Source organism: Mandrillus leucophaeus, unplaced genomic scaffold (genome assembly GCF_000951045.1).
Source record: "Mandrillus leucophaeus isolate KB7577 unplaced genomic scaffold, Mleu.le_1.0 Scaffold164, whole genome shotgun sequence".
NCBI lineage: Eukaryota > Metazoa > Chordata > Mammalia > Primates > Cercopithecidae > Mandrillus > Mandrillus leucophaeus.
The window spans coordinates 1,957,930-1,977,282 of record NW_012101632.1 but is presented as its reverse complement, the minus strand read 5'-3'; the positions used below and the strand labels follow the sequence as shown (position 1 = coordinate 1,977,282).

Here is a 19,353-nt window from a genome sequence, read left to right as displayed (position 1 = left end):
CGGAGTCTTGTTCTGTTGCCCAGGCTGGAGTGCAGTGGCATGATCTCGGCTCACTGCAGTCTCCGCCTCCCAGGTTCAAGCAATTCTCCTGCCTCAGCTACCTGAGTAGCTGAGATTACAGACATGCACCACGACACTTGGCTAATTTTTGTATTTTTAGTAGAGACGAGGTTTTACCATGTTGGCCAGACTGCTCTTGAACTTCTGACCTCATGTGATCTGCCTGACTTGGCCTCCCAAAATGCTGGGATTACAGGCATGAGCCACCGCACCTGGTTTTCTTTTCTTTTTCTTATTTGTTTTGTTTTGTTTTGTTTTGTTTGGGAACAGGGTCTCTCTATTGCCCAGGCTGGAGTGCAGGGGCATGATCTCGGCTCACTGCAACCTCTGCCTCCCAGGTTCGAGCGATTCTCCTGCCTCAGCTCCCAAGTAGCTGGGACTACAGGTGCCCGCCACCACATCTGGCTAATTTTTGTATTTTTAGTAGTGATGAGGTTTCACCATATTGGCCAGGCTGCTCTCGAACTTCTGACCTCAAGTGATCCGCCCACCTCGGCCTCCCAAAGTGCTGGGATTACAGGCATGAGCCACTGCATCTGGCCCTCTTTTCTTTCTTTTTTTTTTTTTTGAGTGGGGAACAGGGTCTCTTTCTGTTGCCCAGGCTGGAGTGTAGTGGTGTGATCATAGTTCACGACAAACTTGATCTCCTGGGCTCAAGAGATCCTCCTGTCTCAGCCTCCTGAGTAGTTGGGACCGCAGGTGTGTGTGACCACATCTGGCTAATTTTTTAATCATGTTTTTGTAGAGATAAGGTCTTGCTATGTTGCCCAGGCTGGTCTTGAACTCCTGGGCCCAAGCGATCCTCCCAGCTCACCCTCCCAAAACACTGGGATTACAGGTGTGAGCTAGTGCGCCCAGCCACAGTCTGGTGTTTCTCAGCACTAGGCTGCCCAGGGCTGGAACCTAAAAGGTGTCACCCAGAGGGCCCTGAGCCAGTCCAGGATCCCACCCCATTTCACACGCAGGGCCAGAAGGTGGTGGGAGAGTCCCCACCATCAGCTCTCTGTCCAGACAGCTGCATACCTGGAGCCTTGGGCTTAACTCCTGCTCCGGTGGGAACTCCAGGGAGCACCCCCACACCGGGGAACCGAGCTCCTGCCGGGGGACAAAGCAGTGAGCATAGGAAGGCAGGCCTTGCAGGCCCTGCTGGGAACCCCTCCCCTCCTCAGGTCCCCCAGCTGACCTCCCTTGGGACCGACTGTCAGTGACAGGCACGGCTCACGGGGTGGGTGGAGAAAGGACCTGTTTAGTGCTGACTTTCCTTCCCTGTCTGGCTCAAGGTCAGAAGATCTGAGTTTTAATCCTATTTCCCAGCCATGTGAGCTTGTGCCTCAGTCAGCCTCATCTCTATGCTGGAGTTAATCACAAAAGCCGTCCCGACCACCCTCCGCAAAAAGGGTAAAGAGAGGGACAGCGGCTGGGTGGTGCCACTCGCCCGTAGACCAGGGAGGCCCATGCTCTCTGGGGCTCTCGTTCACAACCCAGGCCCCCAAAGCAGCCATCCAGCTACAGCTGGGACCATGCCAGCGTCTTCCACCTCTCCCGTCTCCCCTGGGGCTGGGCAGCCTTGGCTCTCGGCGTAGCAGAGGAGAGAGGGAGGAAGGGCCACTCTGTCAGCAAATCCCACAGAACAGCCTAAATCTGGGCTTTTGGGGGAATTCAGGAGGTCACATGTTGGGTGAGGTGGTCAGGCCCTGGCAGGGGAAAGGAGGGTGAGGGGCAGCTCTTTAGGATCTCCTGCAGGGCAGACTCATTGGGTGGCCCCCTGGTGACTCACAGCTTTTGGGAAACAGCTGGTCACTCTGGGGTCTGTCCTTGGGGGCCCGCCTCGGGCTGTGATGATGATCTGTGCCTGGGATCAGGACTTGGGTGGGGTGCAGGAAGGATGATTGACCTTTAGGGGATGGACGGACTGCCAGGGACCTTATGTCTGTTAGCCTGAGCTTTGGTGTTTGGGGAAATGGCTCAGGTCAGGACCCAGGGCTTCTGGTGGCCTCTGCTTTTCAGGGAGGCGAGGGGAGTACTAGGGAGGTTGAGGGGGCTGCTTTTCTGTTTCTTTTTCTTTTTCTTTGTTTTGAGACAGGGTCTTGCCCTGTCACCCGGGCTGCAGTGCAGTGGAGCCATCATAGCTCAATGCAGCCTGGACCTCCTGGGCTCAAGCAATCCTCCCACCTCAGCCTCCCGAGTAGCTGGGACTACAGGTGCACACCACCATGCCTGGCTAAATTATTTTGTAGAGACCAGGGTCTTACTATGTTGCCCAGACTGGTCTCAAACTCCTGGCTTCAAGCCATCCTCCCGCCTCAGTCTCCCAAAGCAACGGGATTACAGGCGTGAGCCACTGAGTCCTGGCTGCTTTCTTCCTATACAGTCCCTGTTCCCCTCCTTGCCCTCACCTGTGCCTGGGAGCACTCCACCTGGGTATACACCTGGCAGCCCCACACCTGTGGCCAAAAGAAAGCAAAGTTATGAGCAGTAGCTCAGCCTCCAGGGATTCCCTCCCCGGCCCTCCCCACCCAGGCAGCTCCAAGGCCCTCAAACCCACAGCCCCTTGCCCGACAGGGGCAGCCAGGGACAGACGTGGGGTGGCCACAACCCTCCTCCCACGAGTTTCGGAAGTCATCTGCAAACTCTTCGGTGTGTGGATTTATCTCTGTCTCCTGGAGCCTGTTTACATGGCTGGGCCAGCCCACCTCTGGCTAACAGCTTCCAGATGTCCCTCCCTGCTGTGTAGACTCAGGCAGTCTTTTGTTTAACCTGAAGTCACTTCCTAAAGGGCTTGGTTCGGCAGAACGAGTACCAGATGGGGAGTCAGAGGACACGGGGCTCCCCTAGCTCTGTCAGGACTTGCTGCAAGCCCTTCCACACTGACTCGCCTCTTTGAGCCTCAGTTTCCCCATCTGTCGCCCGACAGCCTGCCACAGAGCCCGTCTCTTTCTACCCCAGGATCCTGGGAGAAGGGCCCAGGAAGTAGGCCAGGCCCCTCCTCCCCATTTCACAGACGCAGGCACCACACTTTGGGCCTGGCTAGTTTCTCTGCCCGACTGAAGCCAGGCCCTGCCCGCCCCTCCCTGCCCTCTGCCCCTCCCTGCCCTCTGTCCTCCAGCCCCAGGGACTCCGCACTGACCCGGCACTTTCCCAGGCTTCACTCCGGCTCCAGGCTGAGGAACCACCGCACCTGGTACAGAAGGGGCCACATCAGAGTTGGCTCCACACAGGTCTGCAAGCTTGACCCAGGGAGTTCGGGGACAGCCATCGTACCTGTAGACACTCCTAAGCCACCAACACCGCCAACACCACCAATGCCACCAACTCCTGGGACACCACCGAGCCCAGTGCCTGCAGAGCCAGGATAGGTGAGGCATTGCACAAGGAACAGTGGGGAGGCAGAAGGGCCCGGGGCTGCATGCTGAGGGCCTGGCATTGAGGTCTGGCCCTGTTACTAACTCACCTGCAGACTGGGCACAGCTAGCTGCCTCCCTGAGCCCCAGTAGATTGCAGCTAACAATCCCACCCACCCAGTTCCCAGGTCTGAGTTGAGGGGGTTCTTTGCAAAGCGGAGGGGCCCCATGGCAGCCAGAGGGCTTGTGGCATGCCCCAAAGAGCACCACTCACCAGCCTTGGCAGCTTTGTAAGCTGCAGCAGCATCAGCCACTCCGCCAGGCACCAGAGCCCCCGGAAAGGCACCTGCAGGGAAGGCGCCGAGCCCTGCGGAGGGGAGGATGGGGTGAGGTCCTGAGCTACCACAGCCATGAAGACTCCTACACTGGCCCTGCCTGGCCGTGCCCCACTCAGGAAGCAGATTGGAGGCTCTTCTGCTGTCTGCCAGACATCAATGCCTGCAGGACATCTATGTGAGCACTGCTCACCAGTACTGGATTTTTTTTTTTTTTTTCTCACTCTGTCACCCAGGCTGGAGTGCAGTGGTGCGATCTCGGCTCACTGCAGCCTCAACCTCCCAGGCTCAAGCAATCCTCTCACCTCAGCCTTCTGAGTAGGTGGGACTACAGGTGCATGCCACTGTGCCTGGCAATTTTTTTTTTTTTTTTTTGTATTTTTTGTAGTGACAGGATTTCACCATCTTGTCCAGGCTGGTCTCGAACTCCCGGGCTCAAGCCATCTGCCCGTCTCAGCCTCCCAAAGTGCTAGGATTACAGGTGTGAGCCACTGTGCCTGAGCACCATAACTAGATTCTGTGCTGGGGTTAATGTGTCGGACAGCTCTGACAAAACTATATGGCTCTTTTTTTTTTTTCCTTTAGCGATGGGGTCTTGTGGCTGGGCACGGTGGCTTGAGACTGTAATCCCAGCACTTTGGGAGGCCAAGGTGAGTGGATCACTTGAGGCCAGAAGTTCGAGACCAGCCTAGCCAACACGGGGAACCCTGTCTCTACTAAGAATACAAAAATTAGCCGAGCGTGGTGGTGCACGCCTGTAATCCCAGCTATTTGGGAGGCTGAGACACAAGAATCACTTGAACCCGAGGCGGAGGTTGTGGTGAGCTGAGATCGAGCCAGTGCACTCCAGCCTGGGTGACAGAGTGAGACTCTGTCTCAACAACAACAACAACAACAAAAGAGATGAAGTCTTTCTCTGTCACCCAGGCTGGAGTGCAGTGACATGATCATAGTTCTCTGAAGCCTTAGCCTCCTGGGCTCCAGTGATCCTCTCACTTCAGCCTTCCTGAAAACTGCATGGATCTTTTGGGGTCAAATTTCCCCACCCGCCTCCTCTAGAATGCCTTCCTGAACCCCTGCTGAGTTAAGTGACTCCCCTGGGCTTCCTTGGTCCGTGGGGCTTCCTCCATGCAGCCTTCACTACTATGTTATAAAGGAACCCAGGTACTCAGCTGCCATTTCCTCATGTCCTGGGCAGCTGCTTGGGGCAGGTGGTATCAGCATCAGTCCCCATCAGTGCCCAGGACGGAACCTGGCCTGTACCCTTGTTCCATGACTGTGCTCCATACCAGCCCTGGGTTGAGCTCAGGGTCTGGTCCCCACAAAGGGCATCTTGTTTGGGTGTCAGTACTCACCTGCCCCAAGGCCAGTGCCCGCAAGCCCTCCGGGACCTGTGGATAGGAAAACAGAGACAGGTGTATAGGCAGCATTCCGAGGCCCAGAGTGGGAAGGGTCTCATGGAGTTAGGGCAATACTGTGATCAGCCACTCAGGTCCCTGGGCTGGTCCCTAAGCCTGTGATGCTCAGGGTCGATCCTGATAAAATAGCATTCACCAGTAGTTTAGTGAGCGACTACTATGCGCAATGCAGGTGTCATTGCACCGATCCCTAACAAGCCTGGGCCAGCCCTGTGCTTCTCCTAGAAGTCCTGCTGGCTAACAGGATTCAGCAGGGCTTTCGGCAAGGGCTGGGACAGAGCAGAGTCCGTGAACGAGACCTCACCCAGGCCAGTGAGATCTGTCTTCTGCTTCCTTGCAGATATCTCTTGACTCAGTCCCCTCCCCTTCACCTACATTGGGGAACTCCTGTGTCCCCACTACCCATCTGTCCTTCCATCCAGCCTGCCCTGCAGCCCAGGAGCCTCCTTGCTAAGATGTTTATGAGACATCAAATGGGTCCCTCTGGCTGTCTCCTCCTCACATCTGGGCCCAATCGCTTCGTCTCCCGCGCCGGGAGACATTCCATTGCCTTGGCCAGGACCAATGGGCCATCAGGTCGGAGTTCACAACCGTGCCAGGTTTGTTTCTAATTATGTGACGATCTCTCCTACAAGTGCCAGTCCTGAGCCCCAGGGGCGAGTCCTCTCCGGGGATGGATCCCAAACATGGAACCCGCTGTACCCTGGATAGGTCCCCCTTGGCTTTCCCTGGGTGTGGTCTCTGTTACTAACCACTCCTCGTCCCTCATTTCCTACTAGTGGGACCTGGACCCCTCTGAAACTCAGCCAGCCTCATGTAAGAAGCGTCTCTGCCTCTGGGCGGGAGCGCCTGGTGATCAGGCAGAAGTCACTTCCCAGCACTCGGGCCCTGCCCCACCAGCTCTGGCAGTCGCTTCTCTCAAGCCAGGCCTGTTTCCTGAGCTCTGAGAGGGCAAGGGACATGCTCAGACCTGTCCACAGAGGGACTGACAGCGGAAGCTGAGGACTGCACAGGAAGTGAGAAGAGGCTGGGACTGCAGTGGGGGACAGGTGGCTTCTCTGGAGCCATCTTCCTTTTTCCCATGATCCCAGCCTGAACGTCCTGTCCTGTGGCCTGACCACTTCTGCCTCTGCCTGCCCTCCTTCCTTTGCACTCACCTGCCCCAAATGCCCCAAGGATTCCAGCACCCGGAAAGGAGGAGAAAGTGGGGACGGGCTGACCACAGCTGGGAGTCCAGGGACCTGGCCAGCCCCATCCTCCTTTCTTTCTGGAATCAGAGAGTTCTAGATTCAGACCCTGCTGCTGCTACCCAGCCTCCATGAGCACAAGCAGGTTAATTTGCCTCTCCGATCAGGCTCAGTTTTCACCATCTACAAAATGGCCATTATATCGCCTGCCTTCCTGGGACCAGTGAGTATGTGTGCAGAAAGCACCTAGTGTGTGCAACCTACCCAGGGCGCACAGTGGGTGCTCCCAGGTCCTTCTTGTCCTTGCCTGTGACCCTCTCAGTGGGCGACTGGCCTCTGGCTAGTGCTCAGGGTGTGGGGCCTGCAGACTCCCTGCTGCCCGGTCCCCCGCTGAGAGCTGAGGCAGGGCGGGGCCAGCTTGGACCCGCGGTGGCGCCCACGTGGAAAAGCAGCTGCCAGGCCACCCACCCTCTGTCACCAAGGGATTAATTGTTCCCAGGCATGACACGCGCTGCCTGTGCCCCATTCCATTCTGCCTGGGCAGGCCCGGACGTCCAGGCAGCCCGGATGTGGGGGCTTCCCTGGGGGTGCCATGGGGGCTCTGCCAACCCGTTTGTAGCCCTGAGTCTTCGGGGAGGTCATGGAATCCAGCCCCTTGCCTGGAAACAGCGCCCTTTTTATCAGAAGGAGATGCTGTGACTTTAGTTTGGACTGACTCCTTCACCCTGAGCTGGAAGTTCTTTCAGAAGTCTAACCTAAATCTTTCATTAACAAAAGCTTCACTTTCGCAACTACACATCCTGGAACTCCACAGGGAGTTGTCTGTCTTTCCTCCGGTGTTTAACCACAACCTGCTCTGTGTCTCTTGCTGCTAGTGGGATCAATGAATGTACCTTCCAGCTTTGCAGGCACAGCCTCCTCAATTTGGGTCTTCTATGCCAAGCACAGACCTACCTCCGCACCTCTGTGCCACTATCATCTCCCCTGTCCTCTCTCCACCATCAAAGACCCTGCTAAGAACTCTCACCCACTCCAGGAGGACAGGGTATAGGTGCTGGCAGGGATAAGTGGCAAGCCCCCAGGGTCTCCTGGCCTTGCAGAGCCCTGTAGACCCCAGGCACCCCACTCTCCCGCCTCTCCTGGACCCAGCCCCGGTGTTTCACAACCCAGATGGACTTTCAGCGCAGGGGAATCTGGGTCTTGAAGATTCATTTGCACTTGGATTATCAACGATCAGGATTTCATAAGAGCTCTTGGACATCTAAACTGTGTCTTGGAGACTTGGGCTTCTGAGCCAGGGCAACACAGCTCAGGGTGTGGGGCGGCCAAAGTCACATGTGGAGCGTCTCATGCCGAGGGGCCATCAATCTGGAGAGAGACGCTGTTTCCTCCACCTGCTCCTTATCCGCCAGTATTTCCCGGAGGGACCTGCCCCGCCCTCCTTCCTGGGGGTGCATTCCCCAGAGCTGAGAGTGGACCCTCGTGGCAGATCCCAATCCCTTGGGTGAGGCCAGGATAGATCCGGCCACACCTTCTTACTGGAAAACTCCATGGTCTGGACACAGCTGGAAGGGGCCTGAGATTAGGAGGGGAGCTTATCCGGGACCAGGGTTGTGCTCAGCTTGGGCTTGGGGTCAGGGCTTGGCCTGAGGCCAGGATTGGGGGTCCTGTGGGACCAGGGTCAGCAGGGCCAGCAGGGTCAGGGTTCAGCCTGGGGTTAGGCTCAGGGCTTGGACTGGGGTTAAGCTTCAGCTTGAGACCGGTGCTCTGTCTGGAGTCAGGAGAAGGGCTCAGAATGGCATCAAGGTCAGGGCGATCTGGGGTCAAGGGCTAGGAGATCACTCAGGGGAAGTCTGGGGCTGAGGATCTGGGGCTGAGCTCCCAAGGGTCATGTAAGGCTTGGAGGCCACTGGAACTGGAGCAATCCCTGACGTTGCCTCTAGTGCCGAGGCTCTGAGACAGCCTCTCCTTTGCAGAGAGGAGTTTCTGGACAGCTGGGTGCACACACAAGCACGTGTAGGGTAGATGCTAGACGCCCTCACACAGGGAGGACGTGGAGCTGCTTGCAGCCTCCTGTTCCTGGAAGCCCTGGGACCTGGCCCAGGCCTACGCATCCTTGGGAGGCTAATCGGTGTCCACACCTCCCTCCTTCCTCCTGCCCGTTGGCTTCCTTGTCCTGTTCCCACCTTCCTTGTCCCTTTCCCAGTTGGGTAGGTTCCTCCCTCCCCAGCCCCCTCGCTCTCTCTCAGTGCTCGGAGGCCTTGGGTCTTACCTGGCTTGAGAGGTTTGCCTCCAGGCCCCAGCGCTGCAGATGGACGAGAAGATAGTGAACGGGGGTGCCCAGCTCATCCATCTACTACTTATCCAACCCCCGTCCCAGGGAAAGTGTGGGCAGTGTGGAATCTCACGCCCCAGGTCCTCCCCTTCAGACACGGAGCCCCTGGGAACCTAGCTCTACTTCTAACTCATGGTTTATACTCTTTGAGCCCCAGAGTCTCAGCCTCAAAATGGGATGATGGGCCGGGCGCGGTGGCTCATGCCTGTAATCCCAGCACTTTGGGAGGCTGAGGCAGGCGGATCATCTGAGGTCAGGAGTTTGAGACCAGCCTGGCCAACATGGTGAAACCCTGCTCTACTAAAAATATAAAAATTAGCCGGGCGTGGTGGCATGTGCCTGTAATCCCAGCTACTCGGGAGGCTGAGGCAGGAGAATCACCTGAACCTGGGAGGTGGAGGTTGCAGTGAGCCAAGATCGCTCCACTGCACTCCAGCCTGGGTGACAAGAGCAAGACTTTGTCTCAAAACAAAAAAAAAGGATGATGGTGCCTGTTCAGCTGGCTTGGCAGGGAGGGTTTTGAGGATCAAAAGAAATAGGAAGGGGCTGGGCAAGGTGGTTCACGCCTATAAACCCAGCACTTTGAGAGGCCGAGGCAGGCAGATTGCTTGAGGTTGGGAGTTTGAGACCAGCCTGGCCAACATGATGAAACCCTGTATCGGCAGGGCGCGGTGGCTCACGCCTGTAATCCCAGAACTTTGGGAGGCCGAGGAGGGTGGATCACGAGGTCAGGAGATCGATACCATCCTGGCTAACACGGTGAAACCCCTTCTCTACTAAAAAAGACAAAAAGTTAGCTGGGCGTGGTGGCGGGCACCTGTAGTCCCTGCTACTTGGGAGGCTGGGGTGGGAGAATCGCTTGAGCCAAGGAGGTCGAGGCTATAGAGATCGCGCCACTACGCTCCAGCCTGGGCGACAGAGTGAGACTCCGTCTCAAAAGAAAAAAAAAAAAAAAAGAAACCCTGTCTCTAGAAAAAATACAAAAATAAGCTGGGCGTGGTGGCACACGCCTGTAGTCCTGGCTAATTGGGAGGCTGAGGGAGGAGAATCACTTGAACCTGGGAGGCAGAGGCTGCAGTGAGCTTAGATCATGCCACTGCACTCCAGCCTGGGCGACAGAATGAGACTCTGTCCCTCCCCCGGCCCTACCCTCCTCCAGAAAAAAAAAAAAAAAAAAAGAAAGGAAGGTAGAGAGCACCAGGGATAAAGTCTAGGGCAGGCACTGGGAAGGCCAATGGGTTCTGGTTCTCAAGGAAGCCTCTTCCCCCCGCCTGGACGCTGTCTGTGAAATGAGGGAGTCCTCGATGCTTGGGTCTCCTATGGTTATCAGGTCTGAGGATGTGTGTGGCTCGGGTGAAACCCAGGCCCCTTCAGTGAGGAACAAGTGTGGTTTCTGAGCTCACCTCCTCCTCCAAGGCCTCCGAGACCAGCCCCTGTGGGCGGGGAGAGAGAGAGAGCATCAGTATTCCTGCCAGGCAAGCCGGCTGCCACCCCCAGCTATGGGTGAATCCACCCCTGCCTAACACGGGACCTTGGGCAAGCCCTGTCCTCTGCAAGCCTCAGTTTTCTCTTCTGCTTGGCCAGCAGTCCAGTGCCAGTTTGTATCTGGGGGAGTGCTGGTGTCTCTCCCCACTTCCATGTCACTTCTGTACACTCAAATACTTTTTAAGTATTGAAAGTATTACTTTCGATTTATCTTTTCTTTTTTTTCTTTTCCTTTTTAGAGACAGGGTTTTACTCTGTCACCCAGACTTCAGTGCAGTGGTGCAATCATAGCTCACCACAGCCTTGAACTCCTAGGCTCAAGTGATCCTCCTGCCTCAGCCTCCCCAGTAGCTAGGACTACAGGCATGCACCACCATGCCCAGCTAATTCTTTTTTTTAATTTCTATACTGCATTTTCATTTTTCTCAACATAGAACATGGCTAAAATTTTTAATTTTCGTGTGTGTGTGTGTGTAGAGAGGGGGATCTCCCCATGTTGTTCAGGCTGGTCTCAAACTCCTGGCCTCAAGCAGTCTCCTTTCTCTGCCTCCCAGAGTGCTGAGATTACAGGCGTGAGCCACCGTGTCCAGCCTGTATGCTCTTAATAGCTGTAAATCAGTGTCTTGTTAATTGCATTTTAAGTGGGCATGACTTCCGGTAGGTGTGTCAATGTTCCTACCTTCTGTAGTGTCAAAGTGTGCATCTATTACGGACATCACCATCATCTGCATGACTTGGGTGTGTGGAAGTTTCATGTACATTACCTGGATAATAGACTCCTCCAGGAACTCCACCAGGAATGGCCCCAGGGACTCCTGGAAGGAAACAGGTAGAGTCAGTCCTCCAGGAGCCAGAACTATTAGGTTGGTGCAAAAGTAACTGTGGTTTTTGCCATTACTTTCAATGGCAAAACCCAGAATTACATGGAAACAAGAATGATGCTGATGGCAATAATGACATTGCTTGTCTCCAGAGCAATTTACAAAGTGTATACTTTGTGTTTACAAAGTGTGTTCTCATTCTTGCTCTTTGAAATCGGCCCGTGAAGTTGGAAGGGCAGGGCTTACTGTCATCATTTTGTTTTGTTTGGGACAGACAGTCTCGGCCTGTTACCCAGGCTGCAGAGCGTGGCGGGATCTCAGCGCACTGCAACCTCCGCCTCCCCGGTTCAAGCGATTCTCCTGCCTCAGCCTCCTGAGTAGCTGGGATTACAGATGCATGCCACCACGCACAGCTAATTTCTGTATTTTTAGTAGAGATAGGGTTTCACTATGTTGGGCAGGCTGGTTTTGAACCCCTGACCTCAAGTGATCTGCCTGCCTCGGCCTCCCAAAGTGCTGGGATTACAGGTGTGAGCCACAACTCCCAGAGACTATCATTTTAACAGACGTGAAATCAGGTTCAGAGAGGTTAAGGGACATGCCTGGGGCCACACAGCTGGAAAGAGACGGAGCCTGGATTCGAGCTCAGGCCAGTCCTTTATTTTCGAGACAGAGTCTTGCTGTGTCACCCAGGCTGGAGTGCAGTGGCACGATCTCGGCTCACTGCAACTTCCTCCTCCCAGGTTCAAGCGATTCTCCTGCCTCAGCCTCCCAAGTAGCTGGGACTATAGGCATGCACCCCCATGCCTGGCTAATTCATTTTTTTGTAAAGACAAGGTGTCAGTATGTTGCCCAGGCTGGTCTGGAACTCCTGGGCTCAAGTGATCCTCCTGCCTTGGCCTCCCAAAGTGCTGGGATGACAGGCCCCTGTGCCCTGCTGCCAGTCCTTGGAGTATGATGGTTCTTGCTGTGTTACCTGGTTCTCCCTGCAGTCAGGGAGAGGGCCTGGGGTGGAAAACACTGGGTCTGAGCACCTCTCACCAGGCAGCCCACTCTCTTCCTGAGCTGAGCTGCCGGGTAGAGGCCAGAGCTTTGGGAAGGGCAGGCCGGGCTGCTACAGCAAGCATTAAGGAGGTGCAGCTGCCAGCACAAATGCAGCCATTCCCACACTGATAGGACGGCGTGAGGTCAGCGTCCTCAGCCACTGGGCAGCCGAGCTTGGGTGGGGCTCTGGCCGTCTGACACGGGCTGTCTTAGGAGGCGCCGGGGCCGCAGGGGGACGCCATGAATGAGCACAGTGAATAGTTTCCTAAGGAAAAGCGAATTCACCGGCCAGGCAGGATCACGAGTTCAGTCCCCATGGACCAGTGAAGCTCTCACTGGGGAACGCTGTGATGCTGGATCCAGACCCTGCCTGAGCCATCACCATGGCAACAGACAGGGTCCCAAACCGGGGCCTTGGCTCCACCTCAGAAGGCCCCCCTCTGAGCTTGACAAGCCACCTTGCCAAAGCCCCAGCCCAGCCCTCCCTCACTGCTTTTTCTGAAAGGAGCTGAGAGCCCCGTGGGGCATGGGCGTGGCTGGGGGATGGTGTCTCTGCAATGTGTTCACGGAGGCCTTGCGGCCAGACGTCTGGCCTCCAAGGCCTGGCGACGCTGCACAGCTGGGCTTGCTGGCCCCAGGGCCCTGTCAGCCTCAGCTGCAGCCCAGCAGGGTCAGGGCTGTGGAGCTGTCACAGCCGCCTGTGCCAAGACCCCGGCGCCACCCCCTCTCAGGGCTTGTGGCTCCTCAGGCACTGCAATCCAGGCCTGAAGTGTGCGAGTAATCTGGTCAGAACCTCAAGGGTTGGAGTGGTGGCCCCAGGGGGGCTGGGCCTGCTGGGAAGGAGCACTTGGGTCCTGTCATCCGTTGCCAGCACACACATGGCCCGCCTCGGGCCTCTGATGCCTTCCCTGGCTCCGGCCTCCAGCTCTTAACAGTCTCTTATGTGTCTTTCTCTGCCTTGGCCTCTCTCCTTCCTCCTCTTTCTCCCCCTCTCCCTCCTTCTTCATGTCCCTCTCTCCCTTCCTCTCTACTCTCCGGCTCCAGAGCAGACTGCAGGGAACAGTGTGGTGGAGGTGGGGGGAAGAGCAAAGTGCTCAGAACACACCCCTCTGGCTTCTAATTCTGGCTTCGCTGCTTCTTACCATCTGTGTGACCTTGGGCAAGTCACTCAACCTCTCTGAACATCAGTTTCCTTTTCTGCGACACAGGGCAGATAATCACTTGGTTGCTGCAAGGTTGCAAGGTTGCTGCAAATTGTAAAAGGGTTCAAGTAACAGGCTATATCCTCTTCTGGAGCTGGCACACAGGAATTGCTCAAAAATAAAAAGACAGTGGCCCTTACGTTTCATTTTCTTCCCATTTCACTGCACAGTCGGTTGTCCAGGGCCAGGTATACAGTAGTTACTCAATACATGATGGGTGAATTAAGGAGAGGGGAGGCAGGGAGGTTGTCTGTGAATCCGGCTCTAACCTGTTTCATCCCCGTCTGCCCTGGGAGTCCCCCTGCCTTGGGCTTGTTGAGCCCCCGCGCCTGGCTGAACCCCGACTTCCTTTCTCCTGGGGTTTTGCCCTCCTGCACCCCAGGCACTTTCTGGGGGGAAAGACTTAGCTTCCCCTCCCCCAGATCTCCTCTGTCCCCACTGTCCACCCCCACCATTCAGATCCTGATGATGGTGGCGTTTGCCAAACTTCACGCCTGAACCGCGATAGCCTGGGGAGCCCGAGGTTTTAATCCCCATTTTGCAATGAGGGAATGGAGAAGGTTTAGGGGCTGCGAAGGATCCCTGCCTCTCTGCAAGTGAGAGGGGTGAGAATAAAATTAGACAGCAGCTGGAAATTGGAAAGGGCTTTGAAAAGGTAACAGCCGCTTCCCCGGGCCCCACAGGGCATCCTCACTTCTCCCTCCACTCCTTGGCACAAGCCGTTTCTCCTGCCAGGAATGTCCTTGCCTCCGTCCAAGCCCTACCCCTGCACCAGGGCTGAGCTCAGACTCTCCTGCCTGCCTTTCCCGAGCCCACGGCTCTCCCTGACTGTGTTGCTCAGCTGGCCCTAAGCAGTTGGCCTGGAGAACACTTGTCTTGTTTTATGTGGTTTTGGCATGTTTCACTGACTAGCCCAGGGTGGAACTTGTCTCTTGCATCTTAGAATCACGATCCTAGACTCTCAGGGATCATAACAGTCTTCTGGCCTGGGCTGGACCTCCTTCCGCAAACATCCTTCGTGTTCTGCTTGCATACCTCCCATGACAGGAAAATCACCACCTCCAGATACTGTCAGCACTGACTGCAGACAGGACTTCCTCCGACTGAGAGTCTGCTCTTCTGTCTCTTCGGTTCTGCCTGCCAGAGCCTGTAGTCTGGGACTTACCCCTCATCCACGGACAGCTCCTCCAACATTTACCTCTCTTTCTTATTTATTTATTTTTAAATGTTCATTTATTTATTTTTTAAATAGAGATAGAGGCCTCCCTATGTTGCCCAGCTGGTCTCAAACTCCTGGGCTCAAGTAATCTGCCCACGTGGGCCTCCCAAAGTGCTGGGATTACAGGCATGAGTCACTGCACCTGGCCCCATTTACCTTTCTCCTTAGGTCTAACTCAAATGTCACTTCTGCCGGGAAGCCTTCCTGAATTTCCCAAGGCTCCTTCTGGCCACCCCCAACCCAGTCCTGTCTGCTTCTTTCATCATTGCACCTCTATTTACACATTAGCTGCCTCTCCACTAGACAAAACATGGTGTAAGTAGCGAGAGGGAGTATTAAACCTTAGCAATGTGCACTAATTACAAGGATCCATGAGCCCAAATTAGCAGACTCTGAATAAGATAATAGATTATTTTAAAAATGTCCATTCCCACGGTCCTTTTATTTGATGCATTTTTTTCCCCAGATATTACATTGCTGGAACCTCTCATTGGCTCTAGGAGATACTTCAGGCAGGGCTGTTTCTCTCCATTTTGCAGCCAGGGAAACGGAGAACCAGCGAGCTGAAGTGCCTAGTCTGGGACCCCTAGCTGACCCCAAGTCACACGTAGGGCCATTTGCCTGGGCCCTGGGCTCCAGGTTCAAAGAGTTGGAAGCAGCCTGTTTGGGAGCGAGCCTGGGGCCAGCCGGCCTTGGCAGGGGGCTTTGCCAAACCAAAGTCCAGGGGACTGACTTGGGGAGCAGATAAGACCACACCAAGCTGTTTGTTGTTTGCATGCAGAAGGCTGCCAAGGGTTTTCAAAAACAAGCTGTCCTCCACTGGGTGACTGTGTCCCCTCCCACACAGGGCACATTTGCCCTCATGCCAGGGCCTCAGCAGACACACGGAGCGGAATCAACCTCTAAACCAGTGCTTCTTGGCTCTGGCGACCCATCGTCACCTGGGGAGCTTGAAAAGTCTGTGTCCAGGTCCCTCCCCAACCGAAGCAAGCAGGGATTTTTGGGTGGGAAGTCTAATAGATAGCCAGGTTGAAAACCCCTGTTCCTGCGTAAGGACGGGAAAAAAATAATTAAAAAAATATTTAAAAAGAGGCAGTGGTTCATGCCTGTAATCCAAGCACTTTGGGAGGCCGAGGTGGGAGGATCACTTGAGCCCAGGAATTCAGACCAGCTTGGACAACACAGCGAGACCCTATCTCAGTTTAAAAAAATAAAAAAAGTAAAAAAGAAAAAGAAAAAAGAAAAATAAAAGAAAAGGAAAGCTCTGTTCCAAACCATCTTCAGTTCGGAAATCAGGGAAAACAAAACCAAAACCAAAAACCAAATTCCTGATACTATTTCTGGGGGATGGGAAAGAATTATCCCTGGGTTAATTTCTCATGGTCACTTTTGAAACAGCCTGGGGGCTGGGCCGCTTGTCCCCTCCTCCTGCTCCCCCACTCCCGCAACAGGGTCCCTTCCTTGGAGCCGCTGAACTTGCGTAAGTGACACCCTCCTCCTTGAGGGAGAAGCCAGGGTCCCCCAGGACAGCCAGGTGAGTGGCAGTGAGCGTGTGACCGAGCGCCTCACTCCTCGTGTTGGCTCACCGACCTCTGCAGACTTCAGTAGCACTTCTGTGCAAAACCCCACAAGAGCTCATCAGTTCACACACCCCTTATTTGGACCTAGCAAGTCCAGCCACCTGGGACAGAGCTGAGATTGATCTCTGCAAAGTGCGAGGCCAGCTGGGCGTTTAGCAGTGTCACTGAGGACACAAGGAGAGAGCTGATTCTGCCTAGGTCACGGTCGCTTTAAAGGACTCAGCCCCAAGCCTTCCCCTCCCCAAATGTTGCCTGCTAGCTCACTCCTAACCCTCTCGCCCTTTGACCTGGGGCAGAGAGTTGGCTGATACTGACCCCCAGGGACTACCTTAGCCTGCCGGAGCCTCAGTTTCCTTGTTTGTCAAGTGATGATAATAATTTCTAATTCTCAAGGTTCCTTGATGATGAGCTGCCGCCCTATAGGGGGTGGCCCCATCTGGGAAGGAGGGTGGCTGGGTGTTTGGGGGCTACACCTGGGGAGAAGGCTGAGATGGACCCGGGGTTGCCACTTTCAGGCCCTGGCTCGTTGCCCCTGCTGGGCCCCGCCTGTGGGTACCCACGTCCCTTGGCCCCGTCCAGGTCCAGCAGCGGACACTGCACGGGAAGCTGTTCAATCTCACGGAAACAGCTGCAGCTCCTGCCCCGGCCCCTGACTCCGCCCTGTGGCCCTCCTGCCCCCCACTCGATGCCTGGTTCTCATGGCAAGGAGGACTCCCAAGGAAACCAGACCCCACCCAGGCACCCCTACCAAATGCCCTCCTTTTTCCCATGCCAGGGGAGCATCTTCAGTGCTCCCCCGTTGGCCGCGGCACAGCAGCCCCACAGGGGGCACCCTCAAACCCCATAACCAACTGTGCCTGGGTTGGGGCACACAGCAGATGGCCCAGCAGTGCCCCAGGATCCACTCCAGCCTCTGTCACAGCCACCCTGCCTCTGCCAGGAGACAGACACCTTCTCCAGCCCGCCTTTCCACGCTTGCATGCCACATCGCTCACACATTCACACACACGGATGCACCCACTCCGTAACACACACAGTGACAGTCCACACCAGTACCACACCTGGATGCCAGATCGCCCGTGTCTACATGTGTACATGTCTGTCAGGTGGCAGACTTTTGCACATACTAAGGAGCGGCTCCATATACCTCCTCCAAATATACGCATACCCCTGTCTAAGGATGAACCTGTGAGCAGACATATGTACCTTTCCAGAAATCCCTTCCCCTGTTCAGTGACACAGCCGGGCATCTGCACACGTGCACACCTGTGCATGCACATATACATATATGAGCACACAGCACGCTCGTTCCTGCACACACACACACACACACACACACACACACACACACAAATGCATACCAGGAGTCCCCGCCCGCCTCAGCAGGGAGAACACAGCAGCAGCTTCCCAACCTGCAAACCCATCCTAAGCGGAGCCCTGGCCTTCCTCACGGGGGATCCCGACTTCCCAGGGATCAAGGAACCTGCTGAGGTCACACAGCTCACTGCGGTTGAGCTGGCATCAGCCCAGGTTCCCTGTCCCCAGGGCTGGTGTGCACCCCAGCTGTGTTCACAGGTGTGCAGACTGTGATGTCTCCAGACCCAGGGGTTCCTGCTGGGCCCTCCCCCAGGATGCTCTGATCCCCCTACGGGGCGGGCACCCGGGCATCTGAGTAGGGGCCCCCTCAGCCTCGCAGGGCAGCAAAGCTGGATGCCGGGTTGGGACTATTCTGAGGGTGTCTGTTTGACAGGTTCCTCCTGGGCACACGGCTGGCTCCTGGGAGGGGCAGTTCCAAGGACCCAGTGGCTGAGGGGCTCCCACCTGGGACCCCTTGGAGTTCCCAGGGATGAAGGTCTCCCCCTTGTGCGTCCAGTCACCTGGCCCAAAGGGCCCGCTGCGGACAGGGGCGAGGGGCCCTTACCTCCAGGCCGAGAGGGGTGGAGGATGGACAGCAGGAGCAGGAGGACTCCGGGCCGCGGGGCCGCCGCCGTCAGACCCGCCATCTCGGGGAGAAATGCCCCAGCCCGCTCTCCGCACCTCGTTTTATCCCCCAAGCCTAATTGCTGCCTCGTCGGCTGCGAGGGAAGGAGGGAGGGAGAGAGGGCGGGCGGGAGGGCAGGAGAGGGGGGAGGCCTGGGGGAGGGGGCCGCGGGGAGGGGACAATTACGAAAGGCCCAGCTCACAAGCCTCCCAGGCCCGGGCTGCTGGACTGCGAGCTTTTTTCCTTGACACACACACGCACACACATGCACACAAGCGCACACTCACACACACACACTTTCCCCCATCTCTTTCCCGCTTTCCCTCTGCGACTGTTCTTTCGCTGCTGGCCCTGTTCCCGCCAGAAAGAGCGAGGGGGGCCTCTGCCAGGACAGCCCTCGGGAGAGGAAGCAGGAGGGAGGGCCTGGCGGCCAGGCCAAAAATCCCAGCCCCAGCCAAGGCCCGAGTGGCCAGGCCCCCGCCCCTCCGGCTGGGCCCCGGGCCCAGTGTGGGGACACGGGCCAGCTGTCCCGCGCCTCAGCCCCCACCCCGGCCCTCCAGACTCCCCAACACCCCCAGGCCTGGCTAGAGACAGGTTCTGCCCACAGCTGGGGAGGGGAGCTATTGGGCAGCTCTGGGGACTCAGGGGGTGCTATGTCTGTAGAGGTCGGGGGGCTGCAGGTTGAATGGTCTGGAAGGTAGGATTGGGTTGGTATGGCTCTGGGAGGGATCTGGGGGGAGGTAGGGGACCCTGGACAGGGCTGCATTCTGCAGGGGCCAAGATCTCAGCCTCCCACCTGAAGCTGGGGAGGAGGTGTTGGGCGGGTCTGGGGTGGATGCCTGCAGAGGCCAGGGGGCTAGAGGCAGGGGAATGGCCTGGGAATTAATGCCATGTTGGTGCTGTCTCCAGGGGCATCTGGGGCACATGGAGGATCCTGACACACAGGGTTCTCTTCTGCATGGGTCAAGCTCACAGCTCTATACCCAGCCCCAAGCAGGTCTCAGGGTCTGGCAAAAATCAGCCTGGATCCCCAGGTGCTCTGTGGGGGAACAGGGAGGTGGGAGCCCCGGCAGACTGAGAGGCAGCCCAGCTTCCCATTATCACTGGGCCACCTCCCATCCCCACGCTGCGCGCAGCTAGCGCCCAGACCAGCCTGGGAGCTTCTGGACTGCTGTTCTCCCGGTCCCCTCTGGGAAGGCTGGCGTTCCTCTGCTGGCCAGGAGGGGGCAGCCTGCACTGAAACAGCTGGGACCACATTCCTGGAGAACTCTGCATTTCTGCCCCCAGGACTGAGCTGGATGGGGACTCTGGGGAATTTTTGGGTTTGGAGTGTGGGATGGAACAG

General features: G+C 56.4%; 1 protein-coding gene across 1 annotated transcript in view; it reads right to left on the bottom strand.

Moving 5' to 3' along the window:
• ELN (elastin) overlaps positions 1-18,445 on the bottom strand; it is a 41,331-nt gene extending 22,886 nt beyond the window's left edge. The window contains exons 1-10 of the mRNA XM_011976362.1: positions 17,949-18,445; positions 10,926-10,976; positions 10,080-10,109; positions 8,614-8,646; positions 5,092-5,127; positions 3,676-3,768; positions 3,358-3,399; positions 3,188-3,268; positions 2,463-2,504; positions 1,084-1,155 (exon numbers count right to left, since the gene is read on the bottom strand). Of these exons, the coding sequence (XP_011831752.1) occupies positions 1,084-1,155; positions 2,463-2,504; positions 3,188-3,268; positions 3,358-3,399; positions 3,676-3,768; positions 5,092-5,127; positions 8,614-8,646; positions 10,080-10,109; positions 10,926-10,976; positions 17,949-18,030 (562 nt within the window). The 5' untranslated portion in view covers positions 18,031-18,445. The remainder of the gene's footprint in view (positions 1-1,083; positions 1,156-2,462; positions 2,505-3,187; positions 3,269-3,357; positions 3,400-3,675; positions 3,769-5,091; positions 5,128-8,613; positions 8,647-10,079; positions 10,110-10,925; positions 10,977-17,948) is intronic.
• Between the last annotated feature and the right edge of the window lie 908 nt (positions 18,446-19,353).